Raw genomic sequence first — 14,528 nt, forward strand, 5'->3', positions numbered from 1 at the left:
AGATGCAGATTGTGCCTTATAATGCTTGTTGCCTCAGGACACCTCCCACCCCTGCAGTGGGTGCAGAGGAGACTCTGTTCTAGCCACACAAGGCCCGGTCCAGGAGGAAAGGCAACCCAGGAAGCAACTGGAGCTATATGTTAGCCAAGGCCAGTGAAGGAGGGTGGCACCTGCCTAAGGTTTTGAACCAGGGCAGCAGAAAAAGCAATCAGTGACTTTGGAGTCAGAGGTCCCAGCTTCCAGGCTATGTCAGGACCAGTTGCTCACCTGTAAATGCCCACCTGTAAATGAGGCCACCCCTTTCAGAGCACCGGGCCATCAGGTAATTAACAAGTGTGGGTATAGAACATTTGCTATTTTAGGACCAAGGGACAATCAGCATGTTCTCATATTTCCAACTAGCTGCATTGTTTCCTGCAAATAATCATTTTTAGATTTTATTTAGAGAGGGAAGGGAAGGAGAAAGAGAGGGAAATATCAATATGTGGTTGCCTCTCATGTGGCCCACACTGGGGACCTGGCCCACACTGGGAATCGAACTGGTGATACTTTGGTTCTTAGCCCACGCTCAATCCACTGAGCTACACCAGCCAGGGCATATTGCTTGCAAGTCATTTTAGCAACCCTCTTGGGAAGAGCTTGGGCCAGATGATTTCAAAGGTCCTTCAAATGCTGGTTTACCGTGGGTGGCACAGACGCTTACATCAGTCCTTCAAATTGGTTTTACAAGTTTATAAGAAACAGGGATACATTTGTTCTCTGGTGGATGAGAAACTGACAGCAAGGGGGTTTGGATGAGTTCCTGAGTGATGGTTCCAAGAGGGTATTTTTAAAAATCAGATGTTCTGAGTACAGCCCTAATGTGCAAGGACAATGTCGCCCCGTACCATTTGTTCTTTACTCAAATTCTGTCTTGGTGCATTTGTTAGAAGAATGGTTGACTATGAGAATAAACATTGTAAATTGGAAATAACTTAGAACTCAGAAGATGTAGCTGTACACCACAGAAACCCCACCCTACCTAATTTCTCCCATTATTCTGAATGCCCAAGCAAGACATTCTCATGGGGGCATCTACCAGAGCAAAGACAGCATCAAAAGTCAAATACACACAGTCTAAGCTTCATCCAGATTTGCCTGAGCTTGCTCTCCAGAGACGAGAGTTTTGACTAGAAACAGAACATTTTCTTTCATGAGTTTGCTTTACTGTATACTTTCAACATGGGCCTCTCCTCAAGCAGGTAAACATGCCCTGAAGAATGCACTTTAGTACTGCTTAAACAACAATCATCCCATTTGACTTTGTGCCATTTCTTTGTTGGCACAAGCATCCCCAACAGGGCATGCCCTGTTCTAAGTCCTCTGTCTTCGTCAAAATGTTCTGTATGAAGAGTGTGAGAGGTGGCCAGTGGCAGCAGTCCACAAGCATCAAGCCCCTTCTCCAATTCTAATGTGCACAGCAGGCTGAATAAAACCAATACACAACCCATGTTTTATTTCTAGGTGGGAGGGGGACAGGCCCTAATGACAACAATGTTTGTATAAAAAAAGTGAGAGTAAACCCCATCAAGTGCCAAAAAAAGCTGGCACTTACAATAACCATTTTCTCCCTTGCACAGTTACCCATTCTCTCCTTAGGACCTGAAGTGCTCTGCTGGAGGCTAAGGGTTGACCTCACCGAGGCAGAGCCCCTGCTCCCGCTGGTGGCGCAGCTTGGATGGTGGGCAGGGCCAACAGGGAGAATCTGACCACTGCCTTCAGGAGCCAGGGCCCAAAAGCTACTCTAAAGCTCTTAGCAGCTTGATCTTTGAGGGGTGCGTTGCCTGTTTTTACCCCTTACTAGAGGAAAGGACGATAAGCCTCGGCTTTGTCAAACAAGTTCTTGATTTAAGACACCAGAGAGCATAGCGAGGGAGCCTGCTCCAAGTCTGAGGTTGTCTCCCACACTTATTGACAAGACATTAAGGAAGCATTTACTCACAAAGCAAAGTGTGTAAATATTTTTCTTAGGAAGAAAAAAATACTGGTAATACATACAACAATGTGCACATACAGTCTTGGCACTTTTCCTTCATCCAATGTAACCAATCTCTAAAGTGGTGATCTCTATATATCTCAAAGTATCTTTTTCTGTAGCACAATCTTCAGAAAATTACAGTGAACAATAACCATGTGTAAAGATACATTTCTAGATTCTCTTTGGAGAAAAAAATCTATTTAGCAGCCTCTTTCCCTAGAACCCCACTGCGCTCCGACACCCCGGAAAGCAGACCTGCTTCCTCACTGAGTCCCAAGAATGTTTAAGCAGCTATACTCAATTCTAAAGACTAGGCCGAAAGACCACTCTGTGGATTGAAGGAAAAGGCTGGCTTAGAAAGATTTAAGTCCCTAAGTTCTTGATTTTCAAAGAAAAATGAAGGGCTGGCTGGGTTTTAACCCTTGGTAGTTAAAGTGGCTGTTCCAATAAAAATGTCACTTCCCCAGATTCCACAGCCACATTACTCACGCTACGGAGGCTTTCCCTGTCTGGATGTGTATTCAGGGGGATATAGGTGCATTTTCCTTCTAACTGAAAAAATCAGGAAGAAAAGCCAGTAAAACAAAGTCTCCTAAATCATTTGGATGTCCCCTCATTATCAAATTGTGAGTATGTGTGTGTAACTTAAATGACTATTCAGACCTAGAAAATTATCATATAAAATAGGGCACAGGGTACTGGACATTAAGTTCCTAATTTCTTAAAAAAAAAAAAAAAGAAGAGGGATGGAAGGGGGAAGAGTTTGACTTGAATGACTTCCATGCCCATTCCAGCTACATATTTGATGATTAGGATCCAGCCTTCAATTTTTCTCTCCTTCCTCATGCTGGCCCTCCGTGTCAGTGAAAAGCCAGGCAGGAAAAAGGAAAAAGACCCAGCTGCTGTCAGCCCCAGCTGAGAGGCCTGACTGCGGAAGAGGTAAGGAGGTTACTAGTGGAGATGTGGACCTCTGACCATGTCGGTGACCCTCAGCCTGCCTCATTTCTTGGGGGCTCAAACTAAAAGCAGCTTCTGACGGGATCTTACTGTCCTGCAGTCACTGGAGGATGAAATTCACTCTCCTCTAGTAAAATCACTTAGGCAATGGAAAGCAACCAAATTGCAACCAAATTCACAAATACTGATGGGAATATTTAAAATGTTCAAGGCAGCCTGCTTGGTGCTGGACAGCATCTTGAGTGGGACCATCCAAGATCTTCGCTATGGAAGAAGTGGCCTTTCACAAGACCATTCACAAACTCTCCAGCCACATACACATTCAAATACATTCCGTCGGACACTGAGCTCCACAGAGCAGGAACCGTCCTTTCCATCTTTGTAGCTCCATGACCCAGCACAAAACTGGCACAAGTCCGAAGCTCAGGAAATCTGTCGGATGGAGCAGAAAGGACGAACAGCACAGCCTTCGGTCATCAGCTTCACCAGTCAAGCAGTGGCAGCTTCCCATTGTAATCAGTTTGTCAGTTTGTAATCATACAGCAATTAATTAAGCAGCTTTGATCTCTTAAGGGCATTTTTCTTTTAAGAAAATCGAATAAAAAAACACAGAGAAAAAGCATTTATCACCAGTGCTCCCTCCAGGCAAAAATTTTAAATTAAATTTTAAAAAAATGAAGCCACTTACAAAAAGTTTTCCTGGGAAGCCTCAGCGGAAAAGAATTAATCTTTTAAAACAGGGGCAATTACATGAAAGGGGCCATGGGGTGGACCCACACTTCCCTGATCTGACACCGACCGAACACCGATGACTTCTTCCAACAGGTAGCAGTCAGCAGAGTCATGAGCACGCCCCCACAGGGTCTCCCCCCAATGGAAAAGGGCTGAGAGCCCCCTTCCCAGGGCAACCACAGTTCTTATATTCCCCATTGAATCACCTCCATCCTCCAACCTCTCATAACTTCCCCTTTAATAACAAAAACTAAAAATGCATATACACAAGGAACAGAGTTAGTAGGGCATGGGGAATTTGTATGGTGAATCAGATGCCAATGATTTGTGAGCAGCATGTTTGCTTTGTAAAACCGTGTGTGTCTCATTCTAGCTGAGAAACCCTCCCCAGCATTCTATTTTCCTACCTTGTCTTTCTCCCTTTTTTCTCCAAAGGATTCAGGTCAAGAACTCCACTTGTAACCAACTTCACAATCAAGCAACAAGCGAGGGAAACTTTTCAGAAGGAAAAAGTGTTCGGGTTTTAGTTATTAAATATGGAAAGCATCTGAAAATACAGATACCTTAGTGGTTTTGCCTCCTCCAAAGCCATGCAGATTAAAGATTAAGCCTCCTCCCTCCTTAACCTAAACTGCTCAGCTGGAAGCGTGGAGAACCACTGTCAGCGCGCTGCAGGCACCGCAGTGGGGCCCAGGGCAGTCAGGAAGCTGGATTCAGAATTCAGAATGTTTGTTTAACAAGAAGTAGCTTTTCACTCTTGAAGAAGAGTGAAATCAGAAGTTAAAATGTGTTGTTTCCACTATGTGATTTCTTATTACTCTGGGGACATATTTAAAATATATATCTTTTCCTATTAAAATATTTATCTTTTTTTCAAAAACAAAAATTGGTTCCAACTGAAAAGTATTTTTTGAATTATTGGAGATATAGAAAAAGGTGGCAAGTGGAAAAATAAGTGTCTTTGCTACTACCAATGAGACCAGCCTCCCAATAACATTGACAAAGATCAAAAAGGAACAATCTGAAATGGCAGTAACTGGTGTTTTCTCTAAGGGCCTTTAGGGAGTCACCCTCTCTGTCTGCCACAGACCAGTGCCAGCTCTTCTCTCCTGGGTGCCTATACCTTCCAGCAGCCTCTGGAGGGCACGTGTTGCTGGTGGGACCTAGAACTGAAGTGGTGTGAACACAAAGTAATGAGACTGATGTATGTTTTTAAACACACATCTGCATGTGTGCACACACAGACACAGGGAACACGGAATACATACATTCAGGTGAGTGACACTGCCCACCAAAGTAGTCACGGAAGAGGATCCACATATCTCAGTGATCATCGAAATGCTTAAGACATCTCTGGAACTTCTCTCTGGGAACCGTTCATGAGTTGCCCGAGGAAATGGCTCTGCTTTATAGCTGCACCTCATTTATGACTCCACACCCTCTTGTCAACCCACCTTCTCTTCCAGAGGCTTCAAACAGCTTCTGACTGGTTCCAAATGTGAAATTCTCTCTCCTATAACTCCAAATGATTGCAAAGATTTGCTCAGAGAAAGGAGGCAAATCTCCTGAGAAGGAGCAAAATAAGGTGATACAGTAAATTCCTAGGGACTTGATCAGTGAGTCACTGCTCTGGATCTCAGCTTCTGCCTTAATAAGAGGAAGAAATTGGAATCGATGACCATTAAGGTCCCTTCCAGTTCTAACATTTTAGGAGTCTATGTTTCCAGATGTTTCTAGACTTTGAGGACAATTCCAGAAGTGTTTTCAACTGGAAAATGTGCAGTACCCTTCTGGGGCCACTCAAGGGGACAACATACATTGGGATATAGAAGCTCTGAAAGGTTTGTTAAATGCCAGTCACATGACTTTATAGTAACAGCTCATACATGCACAGGGAATGCCAGCCCATTTGAGATTCCCTAAAATCCTATCTTAATCCCTATTCTCAATGAGCCCAGATGGGCAGAAGCACCAAGCACCACCAGGGATGCAAAAGACACATGGTGTCAGCTGTTAAGGAAAATAAACCCCAAAGGTCCATGGGACTGAATTTACCAGCTGCATCCAGCTAGATACCTTGTTTCCATAGTATGGAGTTTCAGCATTGTTCTTGCCTGACTTCTGGGCAAACTATTTGGACTTTAGATCAACACTGCAGATAACCCTTGGCCATGTGGAGAGTAATGATGTCCAACTGTCCTTTATCTTACAGGGTGGAACAGTGGCGAAAGGAGGCTGTAAACTGTGGGGGTGGGGCTAGCTGCACACTCTATGTGTAGAGTTCTAGCTGATCTCAATGGTCTGCATGTGGATTTTGCACAATGGGTACTCGATGCCTAGCCAGCTTTCCCTAGGCTCCCGTGGCATGACCTTGGGCTGCAGTCCATCATGGCAACCTGTTAGTGTGGGAAATCCATGGGATTTGTGGTCGGGAGACCCAGTGGTCAGGCTGGGCCATGCCACTTAGTTGAGAGAGCTTGAATACCTGCACTGCAGTTTCATCATCAAAAAATGGGGTCAATCCCACTTACATGCCAGGTCTCCTGTAGGACCAAGTTAAACAATGACTGTGAGATGGTTGTCAACAATAGAGCAGTAATCAAATGTTATTTTTTAAACAGAGAATGTTAATTAGCTTTTGTAGAAGCATAAACTCAATTGATTTCATTAGGAATATTTACTTGTGACAGGGGTCAGGAGAAGGGCTAACATGATCTTTTTGAATCTGCCAAAGAACTATACTGTTCCACTTCCTTGAAAATCACAGAACTTATTTTTATCTGCAAAGCTGATTTAAAAATACACCCTGTGAAAAGAAGTCAGGGGGTCTATCAGTTTGAGAAGGTATCCCTCTTTCCTCTACCATTTCTAACTCTGGCCACATGCTCCTGAATCTCATTCCAAGTGGGTGCCACGAGATCAGGCCCAGAAGCACTCAGGCATGGGTCACGTAGGGGGTGGGGAGTGCTTCTGGCCTCGGTCACAGGGAGGCAAAGATGCAGTTTTCTTGGACATAGACTACAAAGGCCCTGGAACCTCTCAGATTTTGCCATTGAAAGAAACCCAAAGTGAGAACGCTCTGTTCTGGAGGACAAATGACCAAGCCCGAAGACCTCTTAGAGACAGGTGACACTGTTCACAAGGCGTTACTTGGACCCAGCCATGCTGCTGGATCGTAGGAGATACTGGTCCACGCTTCCTTTTCGCCGACTCACAGTCCGCCTCTCGTTGTCAAACATGCGCTGCAGCTGCAGAGCCAGCTGTCGGTCCTCTTCCTCTTGCTGCAGTTTCTGCTCCACCTCTCGCAGGACAGGGTCTGCCGGGGCCAGACCCATCTCATCACTGCTTTGTCGTAGTTTCTTAAGGGAGCCATTTTGTTCCAAGTGCTTGGTCTTGCAGTGTCTTTTCCGGCCCCGACGCAAGGAAGGAAGAGGCTCCTCACCTAGGTTGTCTGCCAGGACACCATTAGGCAGATCGAAATGATTCACTGTCTTCAGCTGTTTCTTTGTTTTGAAGGCACCACCCAAACCACTGTTTTTGGACAGCACTGAATTAACTGCCGAGATTTTCATGGCTGTACTTATACAAGCCTTGTCTAACTTGGCATCTGAGCTTGACCCTGACCCTTCAAACTGCTCTCTCTCCAAAGGAGTCCCACTGGCTCCCACTCTAAGTTCTGAAGAAGAGCAGGTTTCCATTGAGATCTCAGTGTTCCTTTTACTGTCACTGCCCTGCTCTCCTTTTGTTTGGCTAACAGAGGGGAGATAGTCCAGGTCAGCGGGGGTGGGTCCAGTACACTCAGACAGTATATGCCCACTGGACAGTCTTGTATTTAAAGTCGAAAGTGGCTTCTCTTTGCTAGAATGAGTAACTTCAGAGACTAGCAAATCATCCCCTGTTTCTGGAGCCATGGAGGTAAGGGTGGCTTTCGAAAGGGTTTTTTTGATCTGCCGCTCCTGAAAGATCTGTTCCCACTTTTTGAGGATCCGTGGACTGGCCTCGTAAGAAGTCTGTTTCTGCAGGCTTCTGTTTAGGTTGCGGGGTGTTGATTTGATGATGAGGGGACTCAGCACACGGCCATCAGGGAGTCTCTTGGGAGGAGTACACGGTGAGCAGACAATGGGCTTGAAATGGTTGAGTTCCTCGGAGATGCTGTCATTGCTCTCAGGGCTAATGGAGCGCTCGGGCTTCTGCAGGGAAGACAAGGATGAGAGGGAGCTGAAGGGCAGACGCTTTTCAATGGTCAGGTCAGGGGCGGAGAGGCAGCGGTTGTTCTGAGTGGACAAGAGAACACCAATGATGGGGTTGGTGGTTGGGGTTATAGTTGTCACCTGAAAAAGATGAAAAAGAGTATACATACATACACACATACATACATAGCTTGCTTCATAATTCCTTCACAATGATAGAGGCATAAGGAGAGAAAGAGCAAGAAAATGGAAAAAGAATGATGTGAGCCTAAGAAAATAGGGGAAATCACTAACCTACAATGTACACTGTTTCCAGAAATTCCTATAAACTTGAAATAATAAAATTGAAAATCTATAGAAAAAAGTCACCTAGAATTTTAAAAACATTATTATACCAACCCTTTCTTCACATCTATTTGTAAAATTCTCCAACATAGTTAGCATGCCCAGGACCCATTCTGCCCCTTCCTGTCGCATGTTTCTCCTGTGGCCGTGGCAGGGGTTGTGGCACGGAACGCGGACGCCCGGGGCCTGCGGTATACCTTGGCTTTGCTGGCGGGGGCCGCTCGGAGTCTGCCCTTCGTTCTGTCCTGAGCGGTGTCACTGCAGCTTTGACTCCTCTCCACCTTTAGGTTCCTAACGAAGAATAAATAAAAGAACAGATAGTCAGGGACAGCCAGTAATGCTAGCTAAGAAAACAGAAATAAAAATCTCTTCTGTGTTTTCACAGCCACTCACTAAGAAAGACAATTCCCTTGGGCAACTACAGTAGAAAATGAGTTAATTTACTAACAAAACACGTCCTGAGAGCAAATCCTGTCAAAAGAGAAAGAGTTCTCCAGAGAGGGCATTTGGTCTAAGCCTCTGTCTCCAAACCAGACCTGCTTAATTGACACAAGACCAACGACTATTTTGCTCATGCTTTGAGAGATATAGGGATACTTCACCTTAACAGGGTTCAACCACCTTTGCAAACAACAGATTTTTTTAATCCTTACCTGAGGAGATTTTTATTGATTTTAGAGGGAGAGGAAGGGAGGAAAGAAACACAGATGTGAGACACAAACATCAATGGGCTGCCTTCCGCATGTGCCCCGACTGAGGATCGGACCCAACTCCTAGTGTGCGGGATGCCGTTCTCACGGCGGGAGACGGGAAGGGGCTGGAGCAACAGAATTTCTTTTCCTCCAAACATCTCCGCAAGCAATCTAAATCAGCCAAGAAATAAATATTTAAGTATCTACAAAATGCACAGCAGAGCACCAGATTTTCATGTAGGGAGTCAAAATTAACTGTAGACTCTCCCTTAATCCATTATGGTTGAGCTTCCAAAGGCCTAAATCCTGGTAACTTAAGAGACTTCAGGGACACATTTTTTTTTTTCTTATGTGTGCATTACACGACTTTACAACCCAAATCAAAACTCACAGTGCCTGTATCAGAGCATCAATCCTGCCATGTAAGAGTTATGTGTGATGACTGTCACCCACCCCACAGATTCTCAGTAGGAATTCTTGGTTTTCTTATTACTACCTTTGTTCTCTACTCTTCACCCCTTACCTAATACATGTGTGGCAAGAACAGTGCTTCTACAAAGGTATGCAACTGATAGACACCTGTGCTACAACTCTATTCAACAAGCACTTATCATACCCTTTCTTACGCTACTCACTACTGAGCACTATCTGGGCACTGAAAATACAAAGAACAAGATACAGCCTAGGTCTTCAAGGAATCAGAGTCTAGTGAGGCACACAAATAAATAATCCAATGCAATACAATAAAATGGTACAACAAAAAAGTATGCCAGAAAGACAGACAGGTAATTGATAGCTCTGGGATGGAGTGAGAGTAGGGCTGGAAAAGCCAGAAGTCGAGGTGGACACACAGCCAGGCAGATGATACCAAACAGAAACAATTCCCTATAATAGCTTTGGAATGGAATACATCCTATCTACTTTTTGTAGCAAAAGATTTACTTTTAAAGTTGTGCTATGCCAAGGGAAATTTATAAAGGTGGTAATAAGGGGTACTGCCAGGGTACCTCTCCTCTCCCTAATATCTAGCAGAGGCCTGTCCTGCCTCCACAGCGGCTTCCATTCCCACATTTCTGTGGTATTCCTCCCCTTCAAAACTCCCTCATCCTATGTCTCTCGGCTACACCGTCTTGCTGGATGGCTTCAATCTGATGAACTAATCTATGCTATGTTATTATTAGGATGAAGTGGTGGCCAACCTGCCCTACATGCCTGCACTTTACCAGAAAATTCAACATTGAACCTAAACAAATAATGTGAGAGTTGTCCTACCTAGAGAGAGGTTTATTTTGAAACAGGTAGGAAACTTCAACATCACCCTACAAAGGCAGCTGCTTAGAAATCAGCTTGGTTTGTATTTTACCTGGAATAGTACTGAAATTCATTTGCATTCCAGAACTTATACAAACTGTCAGTGGTGTGAGCCACCCAGAAGTAAACAGGATGGCAGATTAAAATGCTGGGGCAAATAATGTGCACTTTGGGTCAGGAGGAATGGAAACAGAGCTGAAAGAGGCAGCATTATTATTTTCAATAGATGACTTGTTTGGCATGACTTCATTGGAGAAACACGTAGACATTTAGACACTCATGTACCTAAGTAAGAACTTTGTAACTTTCAATAGAGCAGTTTACTGATAGCCTTAAGAGGTACTGACCTGTATGTCAGCAAAGGTGTTCAAACTGAGGCTAGACCTATATGTTAAAGTCCAAATAGTCCATAATTAAGAATTAGCTTAATAAAATGTTTAAAAACCGGCTACGAATCCATTTTGTCAGCAGTAACAGAGTCAGACTGAAAGACACTGGCTACCTGCCCAAGTTAGTCAGATGCACAAATGACAACTACCTCCTGCTGCGGAGCACCTCTTCACACTCCCCCGAAATGCAATGTGTAATGAAAGAAAAGGCCCAGGGAGGAGACCCACACTTGCACTCAAGCACACCACAAAAACACCCAAACAGTTTCTGACCACTTCAGATCTTTTTGATAAGCCTCAGTATGGCTGAAACTGTCCTTGTCTCTTCCACTCATTTGGTCAGCAGACTTGACTGGGCACCAACTCTGTACGAAGCACTAGAGACAGACTGATGGGAAGATAATGCTGACCCACAGGAGGGTCCAGTCACTCACAGCATGAAAGTGCTGCAGGAGAGTGGTAATTACACAGCTGACCTCTCCAAGAGTCACCTTCTAAGAGTTTTATAGTTTTAGCTCTTACATTTAGGGATCTGACCAAATTTGACTTAATTTTTATATATGGTATGAGGTTGGGGTCCAACTTTATTCTTTGGCACGTGGAAAACCAGCCATCCCAGCACCATATGTAAAGAGACTATTCTTTCCCGCACCGAAAGATCTTGGCATCCTTACTGAAAATCAACTGACCACAGATGTATGAGTTTACTTCTGGACTTTCAATTCTATCCCAAACATTGATATATCTACCTTTCCCTCAGTGCTACCCTCTTATGATTACTGTAGCTATGCGGTAAGTTTTGAAATCAGAAAACTGTGAGTTCTCCACTTCTGATCTTTTTCAAGATTGTTTTGGCTATTCGGCATCCTTTACAATTCCATATGTGATTTTACTATCAGCTTTTCATTTCCACAAAAAAATGAGGCTGGAATTTTAATAGATATTGCAATGAATCTGTAAAACGAGTTGGGGTGTACTACCATCATAGACTTCTAATGTCACAGACTTCTAATCTGTGAGCACAGCAAGTGTTTCCCTTTACTTAGGTCTTGTTTAACTTCTTTCAACAATGTTGTATAGTTTTCAGTGTTAAGTCTTATGCCTCCTTGGTTAAACTTAATTGTGACTGTTCTATTCTCGTTGATGCTACTGCAGATGGAATTGCTTTCCTAATTACATTTTCAGATTGTTCATTATTAGTGTGTAGAAATTCAACCGATCTTTGTGCGGTGATCTTATATCCTCCAACTTTGCTAGTTTGTTTAATTCTAATAGTTTTTTCATGAAATCTTTAGAATTTCTTACGAATAACATCATGTCACCTGTAGAGACAGTTTTACTTCTTTCCTTGCAATCTAGATGCTTTTTCTTTTTTCCTAGCTTTACTGAGATATAACTGACATACACAGGGTAGAGAAAATATAGGTTTACAGTTGTGAGTACATGAAACAGTTTAATCTTGTATAATTATTTATTAATACCTACTTTTATTAATACTGACTTTTGCCCCATCCTGTATTATAATATTGTGTAAGTTTAAGTTATTTTCTTAGTGGTCACACTGGGGATTACAGTTAACTATTTATAACAATCTATTTCAAATTGATATTAGCTCAAAACTTTGTGTCAAATAGTGTACAAAAACTTTGATCCTATATAATGCTATCTCCCCATTGTGTTATTATAGTCACATGAAGAAACACAAAAGTCATGAATTAAAAATACCGTATAAACAATATATAATATATAGATATTATTACTGTAGGAGTTGGCCATCTTAAGAAGTGTCAAAGTTCTGGCTGAGAAGAGTCAAGAGCAATAAACCTGATACTGTTCTTAGCACTGAAAGAGCTCAAACACACCTTCACTAAAAACAGAGAAGTGACTTCTCCCACCTCTGTGTACACCCTTCCGTATCCCCAAACCCTGCTATGGTGCCTGGCACATAGTAGATATACTCAATAAATCTATTGTACATGAATAAAAATATGTACAGAAATGCCTCTCTCTTCTTTAAGAAAACTTTAATTAGGAATTTAAACATTCATTAGGAATGTAGTATCTGTCATACACTGTGCTAAGTGTTTTAAATACAGTGTATCTCATTTAATCCATACAGAAACCCTACGAGATATGTACCATCATCCTCAATTTACAAAGAACTGAGGGAAGTGATCTTTCCAAGGTTACACAGCCAAAGCCAAGATTTGACCCCAAATCTCTATGATTCTAAAGCCTATGCTCTTCCTCCCACAGCATACTGATTTACATGCTACTCTACTCTGCCACGGAACAGACCCAGAATGTCTAGGGAAGCTCTCTCTTCCAAACACATCATGAAGTCATAAACAAGAGAAAGCAGCATTGTCTGAAAGGCAACTGGTTTAAAATTTCCACTGCCAAGAGGCCAGATGGTTTCTGGGATGTCTAGTTAGGCTAAAAATACCTATAACCACAATGAGTCTGACTTACAAACAAAGAAAAGGAGGGACAGCCAGTATATGCAGCTAGAAAGCTAGAAGATTTAATCCTTCTAAAACACTGCTTAAAGAGTTTTCAAATGTTAACACATGATATAAAACACTAGAGAGCTCAAGCTCTCAACTGCTCACCCATCTATCTCACCCACACCACATTAGTTTCTTTTAATCAAATTCTCAGGTCTAACAGAGCTGAGCCCCACCAAGAAACTAAAGGCTGGAGAAGACCCTCCTCCCAGCCTCTGGCCAGGGTGTGTGAGCCCCCCGTCACCTGCCTCCCCAGATACTTGAATGAAACCAGCAGTTCCCTTAGGTCTCATTGTAGCTGCCAAGCAGAAATGGATGAGAATTTGTTAAAATCCTTCCCTTGTGTATTTATGATCTGGATTATCTGTGTTGTACATGAGTATTCTTTATTTCTTTCTTTTCTTTTTTTTTTAAGATTTTATTTATTTATTTTTAGAGAGGGAAGGGAGAGAGAAAGAGAGAGAGAGAGAGAAACACCAATGTGTGGTTGCTGGGGGTCATGGCCTGCAACCTAGGCATGTGCCCTGACCAGGAATCGAACCTGCGATGCCTGGTTCGCAGTCCAAGCTCAATCCACTGAGCTACGCCAGCCAGGGCATATTTCTTTTTTTCTTAAGTGTACAATTTAAGTTTGTAGTATAGTCACAGAGTTATTAACCATCACACAATCAACGTTAGAATATCTCCATCACCTCATAGCCTTTAGCTAATACTCCTTACCCTGCCCTTCTCCTCCAGTCCTAAGCAACCACTAATCTGTTTTCTGTCTCCATGTATTTGTCTATTCTGGACATACACCAGTATTCATTTGCAGGTGGGTAGGAACACTGTTTCCACAGCATAATGCAAAAGGATTGAGTCCCCTCAAATAGCATGATAACTGGACAGCTTCTTAGATCTCTGTAGCAACCTTGTATCTTTTTAGAACACACAGCAGGGTATACATTATCCAGCAAAAAGATGAAAGGCAGCTTTCTGTTACAAAGGTAGATCATTTCAAGACACAGATCCAAGCAACAGGGCCTTTTGTCACAGGGCGCTGAGAATGGTTTAATAGAAAGAGTATAGGTTTACAGGTAAGAGAGACCTGAGTTCCAATTCCATCCGTCACTTTACAGAGGTGATAAGTTCTTGCGTGAGTTACTTAACCTCTTTGAACTGCATTTTCCTTAGCTGTAAAGTGAGAATAATATTACATACAGGTCACGTAGGCTTAATACAAGAATTACATGAAATGAGGTATGTAAAGTACCGAACGTGGCAAGAAGCACTGGGAACAGGCTAGTTCCCTCACCATCTGGCCAGGCACCTCTGGAAACTACTAGGATATTTCTATTCTAATATGTCAGGGGTATTACTGACACCTCTAAAAACTGCCATTCTTCTCA

At 43.0% G+C, this 14,528-nt stretch overlaps 1 protein-coding gene across 2 annotated transcripts in view; it reads right to left on the reverse strand.

Annotated features, from left to right (window-relative positions):
* Nucleotides 1-1,985: 1,985 nt before the first annotated feature.
* Nucleotides 1,986-14,528, reverse strand: part of RNF169 (ring finger protein 169) — a 79,729-nt gene continuing 67,186 nt past the window's right edge. Inside the window, exons 5-6 of one of the 2 annotated variants that reach the window (XM_036028814.1) lie at nucleotides 8,439-8,532; nucleotides 1,986-7,896 (exon numbers count right to left, since the gene is read on the reverse strand). In XM_036028814.1, the coding sequence (XP_035884707.1) occupies nucleotides 6,853-7,896; nucleotides 8,439-8,532 (1,138 nt within the window). In that variant the 3' untranslated portion in view covers nucleotides 1,986-6,852. Of the gene's footprint in view, nucleotides 8,038-8,438; nucleotides 8,533-14,528 lie in introns of both variants that reach the window. The other variant, XM_028516514.2, reaches the window with a different exon arrangement.

The sequence above is a fragment of the Phyllostomus discolor genome, chromosome 6, assembly GCF_004126475.2.
Source record: "Phyllostomus discolor isolate MPI-MPIP mPhyDis1 chromosome 6, mPhyDis1.pri.v3, whole genome shotgun sequence".
NCBI classification, from domain to species: Eukaryota; Metazoa; Chordata; class Mammalia; order Chiroptera; family Phyllostomidae; genus Phyllostomus; species Phyllostomus discolor.